General features: G+C 35.0%; 1 protein-coding gene across 1 annotated transcript in view; it reads right to left on the bottom strand.

Moving 5' to 3' along the window:
- Positions 1–961: 961 nt before the first annotated feature.
- LOC128875194 (acetylcholine receptor subunit alpha-like) overlaps positions 962–8,293 on the bottom strand; it is a 213,288-nt gene continuing 205,956 nt past the window's right edge. The window contains exons 8-9 of the mRNA XM_054120582.1: positions 1,094–1,194; positions 962–1,001 (exon numbers count right to left, since the gene is read on the bottom strand). Of these exons, the coding sequence (XP_053976557.1) occupies positions 962–1,001; positions 1,094–1,194 (141 nt within the window). The remainder of the gene's footprint in view (positions 1,002–1,093; positions 1,195–8,293) is intronic.

Genomic DNA, 8,293 nt, shown 5'->3' with positions numbered 1-8,293 from the left:
ACGTGCTGATACGATACGGAGGACGATATTCGTTACTGAGGAGCATATGGAACAAAACTTCACGCTGATCATTGTATTCTGGGCACTGCCAAACAGTATGCTTCAAATCTTTGAGACTCTGCTCCGCAATCACATTCGTCGTTTGAGATAAACTTAACTCTGGCTAAAGAGGCGTTTAAATTATAGTGATTGGAGCGATTAATCATAGATAAAAGCAATAATTCTAAAGTAAACCATAGAAAAATAAGGTCTTTCTTTTAGATGAGAAAATGCAATTCCGACAGGGAAAGTTATAATAGTTTTTAAGTAGTTTGTAGTTAAACAAAAAAGAGAGAGAAAGAAAGAAGGAAGTGAGTGGAAGAGAGAAAAGTAGTAAACCCTATTTCTCCTATCCTTATAATAATAAAAAAAAAGGAAGATTATATCAGTATTAAAGAGAGGCCTTGCAGCAGCAAGACACAGCAATAGAGAAAAGACAGTCAGAATGAAAGTACATTAGTTATTAAGAAACACAAAGACTAAATAAGAGTTCGACAAGACTTTAGCGGTGAACAGTATCTTAATAGTGGAAGTATTAGGTTGTCCTAAAAGTGTCTTCCATTTCCTTAAATAGTAATGCATACACAACATTTTATGTATAACGTTACATTATTGAATCGCGTACAATTCATTTTGCTCTATTACAGTTACGACATTAACATCTAAGAAATTAGGTTGTCTAATTGTATAAACACTGCCACACAAAATAACTGAATGCAAGTCACGGAAGAAACTTTTGGGACAACCTAATAGAAAGTGTAAGGAAAAACGTAGAGTTAAGTAGATGTAAAATTAGGTTAATTAGCATAAGTGTTTCTTCTTTCTCATAGATATGAAAGACAAATACGGATAAACTTAAGTAAGAAAGTGTAAAAGAAAAATGTATTTATATGTTAACCCAAAGAATATGTATAATTTTGTACTACATAGTAGTGCGATGAGTGACTGAAGATCGCTCGCACCTTAAATAAATAAAGTATAAAGTATAAAGTGATCGGAGTGAATACTATTAACGAATGTTATAAAGTCTCTAGAGAGTTTGCGACCAATGTACCATGGTTTGGACACATTTTTATAATAGTGTCGAAAATAATTTTCACCTTTAATTAATCCTCGTTGTTTGCACGATGTATTTGTTGACATTGTTGCCTGAAACTTAAAATTAGCTGTACTTTAAATGGAATTTTGATATCCGGTGTGGGTTCTTGACTTGTGGCTTCCTTCGCCAGTGAATCTACCCTTTCATTCCCTACAATACCGATATGGGCAGGAATCCAAATGAATTTAATGAATTTTTTATCATTTGATTACAAAATTTTCATTTTTCATTGTAATTTCGATAAAATATTTGTTAGATCCAAAATTAAATACCGGTGTTTGCAGAGGTTTAATTACGCTTTGAGAATCTGTTAGAATGTACCAGTTGGTTCCACGGTGCGAATTTATTACATCTAATGCTCTGTTTATTGCATAACACTTCGCTGTGAATATCGACGTTTCTTTATGTTGATTATGATCTTATGTTGATTTGTAGATTTGTTGAGAAATGCCTAATTGTGGACAGTAACCTATCAGAGACATTATATAACTAAAAACTAAAATTACTAAAAGTAATTATTACATAAAATTACTAAAATTTTACTAAAAGTAAAACTACAATTATTATATTCGCATAAACCCTAAAAGTTACACTGGCCCCTAGAGGTTTAACACGTTGGCTGCTAAGCTGAAATTCCTGAAAATTCCTACAAAATTAAAATTTTGTCTCGAGACTATCGAACATTAGATAATTCAATATCTATCGTAGTATTTATATTTTTTAATGTCGCCAAATTCACGAATCCTATCCAAATTTATTTTCATTATTGTCTCACCATTGGAATTAATTTGGTTAGGCCCTTAACGAAAAGTCCTGTAATTTCTGGGTGACGCGACGACCAACGTGCCAAGGATTAAGTATGGAATCACGATTCCTAATTGCACGTAGGATTAACTTGTTCGACTCAGCCGGTGTTCTAAAATCTTTTCTCAAAAACTGTCCGAGTGTAAAGTTGGCGAGTGGCCTGAATCTCGTCGCGTCGGTTCGTTAGAGGAAATCTATACTTTAAAGTCTTTAAATCGTTGATTGACTCTCTTGGCTCAACGACTAACCAAACAAGGGCCAGCCTCGTGAAACTTCGATATCGAATGCTGCATATTAAATGTCTTTCGCGTTGACGCATTTCCACGCTGTGTATTCGACTGGCTATTACAAAAAAGGAAATTGTATGACACTATCTAAACGAAAATAAAGGGAGATACGTAAAAAAACCCGGGCCAAATTTCTGCAAACAAATAACATCCTACTTAAGGAGGTTTGAACAAAAGTGGATTTTGATATATGTTTGTTTTTCTCGGCGAATAAAAGTTAACGGTATGCTTGTTTTTCTTTGTGAATAAAAGTTGACATGTAAGTGATTGGCGAAAAATATTGGATTGATTCATCAATAACTTCCGGTTAATGTAAAAAATAATCATACTTTCTTGTAGGTAGACATTTTTAACACTAAACCCACCACGACAGCTCAAATGACCATTTTCAAACTTTTGTATAGTAGAGTTCTTACATACAATACAAAAATTATATACAACTATTTCATATATTATTGAATTTAGCACTATGTGAAATATTGAGGTATGCAATTGAAGAAAGAGTCTTTAAGACCAGTAATTTGATCGATCACAGTAGAAATAAATATAGAGAAATGTCGGTAAGTTTAATGTTAATTTATCTGATAAATAGGGACAGATGATATTCGACGATGGTAATTATATAATCGATTAAGCTTTATGAGTATGTAATATATTAGAAAATAAATTATATTTCTTTTTAATAATAATATTTTGAATATATTGAATATAATATATTCAATATAGTGTATTCAATATAATATATTGAAAATTTATTATTATTTAAATTCGAAAAATGGAAGTTATTTATGAATCAACCCGATATAAACGGTTTCTATACAACTTTCTAAAATTACGAATGGGTTAACCCTCTACGGACTCGTGTACCTCTAATATATCGAGATATATCGATATCTAACGACATATATCATATATCTAATATATCGACATTTTATCAAATAATTTTTTTTTTTTTTACAAGATGAGGTATACGTCTTAATTATATGATTCTAATAACTAGACTGCGGATGTTTATGCATTTATTGGGAATTTGAATGTCCAAAAACCTACGAAATGCAAACAATATGCAAGAATATAAAAAAGATCAAAAGTAAAGTTCATGTTATAATATTTGCAGGATAAACTAAATTCCTATTTAGGTTCAATTTTTGTAGGCACGTTCGCGAAGATTTTATTTTGCATAAAGATCCGCAGTCTACTAATAACAATATCGATGACGGATGGTTGCACCATCAACCTGATACATCAATGTCAATCCCTTGTGAGTCGTTCATAGAAGAAGAAAAATTGGTCCATAGAGAGTTAAAATGAACGTGGTTCGTAAACGTGGCGTTAAAACTGAAAATCATCGTTCAGCCAATATTCCTTTCATTCTTCTCCAAGCTCGAAAACTTGTCACCCTCCCGTTTCGTTCCATCGAACGTATAGGAGACTGGAAAGGTTCGGAAATGAATGGAAACAATATACCACTATAAACACATCGCGTCGCGTCGCGTCGGGTCGGGCGCCAAGCGTTAATCAATAGCGACGAACACGTTGACAAACCGTGTCGTTTTCTCCGCGGAGTATCGAAGATTCGGCGAAAAGAGACCGTCGAAACGCGAAGGGTGAAAAAAGCGCATCGATGATGGAACTGCGGGCGGCAATTCCTTTCCACTATTTATTCTGTCGCGTATCGGGGGCTAGAGCATAAAGAGGATCGTTGGCTCGGGGCGGTTTTCGAGGACGAGCAAAAGGCGGGGACAGAAAGAGAAGCGGAAAACTGCAAAGGATGAAATGAGGCGTGTCGGTTGGAGCGGCGGCGGGAACGAGGAGGTCGAAGGTGGCGTAAGAGCCGACGGAGAGCAAGACGTCGCGGTGGAAATGAAAAATAGTTGGCGCCATCGAGCCAAAAGTAACTACCAGCTTCTAGCTACAGATAAGGGAAAATAACGAGGCCGACAGCCGCGCGGAAGAGAACTAATTCGGCGCATATTTCACACACGTCGGTTTTACGGACGCTAAGTATAGGTAAGCACGCCCGTTCTACGGATAAAGGAATTAATTGCATTGCCCCGGTTCCCATCTGTCTTCTTCTTTCCACTCAGAACTTTTCAGCCCCAGCGGCAAATTCACGCTAACGTAGTACATCGGTTTTCCGACCGCGTTGTCTTCCCGCCTGTCAATTTCATTTCATCTTTTCCCTTTATACGGGCTATATACCAACATCTGGGCTCCGCTCTAGCGATCAATCGAGGATACAAGAGTAATCAAGAAAGTTCTCGTAAATCTGTGCTCTATTTCGCCGTGTTCGCGAGTTATAGCTACTTTTCCACTTTTGCGTACGTAGCGAACCACCAAACGTATTCGAACGGGTTCAAACGAAAGGTTTGGCGGTTCAAACGTTTCGATCGTACAGGGTTATCCAAAATAGACTATAGGAAGTTTTTTTTGAATTAAATAGATACTCTTTTTAATTTTATTAGTTTTCTTATTTAATTATCAGGTATTATCTATGACAATTATGTGTGAAAAACGATATCTGTCAAAGGACCACCACGACCATATTCGCAGACATCAATTCGAAAATCAAAATTTTCGATAACATTTTGGCATATTTGCTCGTTTAATTCATCAATTTCATTTCTAATGTTGTTTTTCAGGTCATGAATTGTTGCTGGTTTGCTGGCATAAACTTTACTTTTGAAATAACCCCAAAGGAAAAAATCCAATGGGGTCAAATCACACGATCAAGGTGGCCAATTCACATTATTATTCCTTGAAATTAATTGACCATTGAATTTCGATCGCAATAAACTGATGTTTTCACGCGTCGTGTGTGGCGTAGCTCCGTCTTGTTGAAAATAAACATTGCTTATGTCGATTCCATTTAATTTCGGCCATAAATAATCAATAATCATTTCATTATAACATGCACCATTCACTGTAACCGCATCTTCATTCTCGTTTTCGAAAAAGAATGGACCGATTACGCATTTCGACCAAAATCCACACCAAATAATAACTACTTTTGGATAAAGTGATTTTTCGTTAATGGCTCTTGGATTTTCATCTCCCCATACCACTTTCTCTGCGGATGAAGCACATGTGCGTCCTTTGCTTTTTTAGCCGGTTTAGTCGTATTTAGACAGTCAGTACGATCTAAGCATTCATATTGATCTGTTCTTATGTGTTTAGTGTTGTGGTTAGACTTTTGGAAAATTTTCCTTCTGTGTTTATTATATTATATGTCATATTATATATAAAATAAGTTACCACAAATATATGTTTTTCAAAATAATCACATTAGAACATTTGTAAGAAATTTTTCATTAAAAAAAATATCATAATTGTAGCTTCCAGCAAACAGCTACTTATTTTCGTCCGCAGCGAAAGTGATATGCGACAATTTTGCTTATTGACGTGTCCATTCAATGTGAAGTGAGCTTCATCGCTGAAGATGATGTTGCGTGAAAACAATGCATCAATTGAACGATGTTCTGACAACCAATTAGCGAAATTTCTGCGTTGCAAATTGTCACGTTCTTTCAATTCTTGAGTTGATTGAATTTTGAAAGCATGCAAATGCAAATCTTTATGCAAAATTTGCCACAAACTGCCATAAAAAATGGTCAATTCTTGAGAACGACGTAGAATTGAAGTTGATGGATCATTAGCAACACTTTTACGAACAGCAGCAATGTTTTCATTCGACAGAACTTTTTTTGGTCTGCCAGACTTTGGTTTATCATGAACAGATCCAGTTTCATCAAATTTGTTAACCTAATTTCTAATTGTTTGCTCCGATGGACGATTATATACCCCAGAAAAATCACATTATTTACGATGGGTATTTTTTATTGAACACTGATTATCAAAATAAATTTTAATCACTTTAACACGCTCTGCAACCGTATACGACTCCATAGTTCAAATTGTCTATACTTTTGGATAACCCTGTATTTTGGAAGCTTCCATTTATTCGTCGCGATGCGAAGCTGTCATATGTCGACGCGGATAAGCACACCAACGTATAACTCTGTCATCGTGAGAGCAATATTTTCGACTATGCTCCTGCATACTTATCAGGAGCATCTTGGCAACAATAAATTAGTTATACTTTTGCAGAATATACCACGTTTAGAGAGTTCACGTGAATTGTTAGAAATTGTAAAAAAGAAAAGAATCGAGACCATATTTTATTAATGTAGTCTTGTTAGAAATTTATTTTCTTAACGATTATAATATAAAATGCCAAAGGAAGAGTGTTCGAATTCTCAACGACCCGTACCGGTTGACTTATTTTGTCGGACTGAGGGTCGTCGCTTTCTGTCCCTGCTAGGACCCCACCCCTCTTTCTGCTTTAAGGAAAACCAGACCCTTTTCCTCAAAACCTTAAAGTGGCAATCGTTGCATTCCAACATGAATAAGAATATAAAGAGAGGTCCTGCGAGATCAGACCAACGCAGTCGTCAGTACAGATTCACTCAGTCTAAATTCAATCGTTCAGTCGCGATACCTACAGTTAGAAAGACAGTATTACGTCATATTCGCCTCAGTATTTGCGATTTCGGTTGGGTTTAAGAAAATGAGGTAACCTTCGATCGGCCTGATTTTTTTATTATAGGTAGTTCTTCACCTGACGATTACAATGGTGGTCATCTTGATCCTTAAAAGTTAAGAAATTTTACTGGCTCATCGGTAGAAGATCGAAATTAAATTTGGAAAGTAAACTTATCTTATACAAGGCTATTCTAAAACCCATATGGACCTACGGGATCCAGTTATGTAACTAACATCAAAATTCTACAACGATTTCAGTCTAAGACCCTACAACAAACGCATGTTTCAACAACTATTGATGATACGAAAAAAATTGTTTATACAGGATTATCCAAAAGTACCTTTAGGATGTTGAATGAGAACATCTATCAAACGCCATGTTTGTTTATTGTCACTTTCTTCCATTTCTAACCTACAATGATACACAATTTTAACTATGGAATCGTATGCGATTGCAGAGCGTGTTAAAGTGATTAAAATTTATTTTGAAAATCAGTGTTCAATAAAAAATACCCATCGTAAATTACGTGATTTTTTCGGTGTACATAATCGTCCATCGGAGCAAACAATTAGTAATTTGGTTAAAAAATTTGATGAAACTGGATCTGTTCATGATAAACCAAAGTCTGCTGTTCGTAAAAGTGTTGCTAATGATCCATCAACTTCAATTCCACGTCGTTCTCAAGAATTGACCATTTTTTATGGCAGTTTGTGGCAAATTTTGCATAAATATTTGCATTTGCATGCTTTCAAAATTCAATCAACTCAAGAATTGAAAGAACGTGACAATTTGCAACGCAGAAATTTCGCTAATTGGTTGTCAGAACATCGTTCAATTGATGCATTGTTTTAACGCAACATCATCTTCAGCGATGAAGTTCACTTCACATTAAATGGACACGTCTATAAGCAAAATTGTCGCACATGGGGAGATGAAAATCCAAGAGCCATTAACGAAAAATCACTTTATCCAAAAGTAGTTACTATTTGGTGTGGATTTTGGTCGAAATGCGTAATCGGTCCATTCTTTTTCGAAAACGAGAATGAAGATGCAGTTACAGTGAATGGTGCACGTTATAATGAAATGATTATTGATTATTTATGGCCGAAATTAAATGGAATCGACATAAGCAATGTTTATTTTCAACAAGACGGAGCTACGTCACACACGACGCGTGAAAATATTCAGTTTATTGCGATCGAAATTGGTGAATAAAACGAGCAAATATGCCAAAATGTTATCGAAAATTTTGATTTTCATTCGTCGTGGTGGTCATTTGACAGATATCGTTTTCGATACATAATTGTCATAGATAATACCTGATAATTAAATAAAAAAAAATGCTAAAATTAAAAAGAGTACCTATTTTATGTAAAAACAAACTTCCTATAGACTATTTTGGATAACCCTGTATGTAAATTGCAAGATGCAATGGGCTCTATATTGTCGCGTAAACTAAATTTTTTTAATATTATGAATTTAAAAGATATGACAGTGAAGTTTCGTTTTTTAAATGCTTAA

The sequence above is a fragment of the Hylaeus volcanicus genome, chromosome 4, assembly GCF_026283585.1.
Source record: "Hylaeus volcanicus isolate JK05 chromosome 4, UHH_iyHylVolc1.0_haploid, whole genome shotgun sequence".
NCBI lineage: Eukaryota > Metazoa > Arthropoda > Insecta > Hymenoptera > Colletidae > Hylaeus > Hylaeus volcanicus.
The sequence above is the reverse complement of the archived record's forward strand: the minus strand, read 5'-3'. Positions and strand labels throughout refer to the sequence as shown.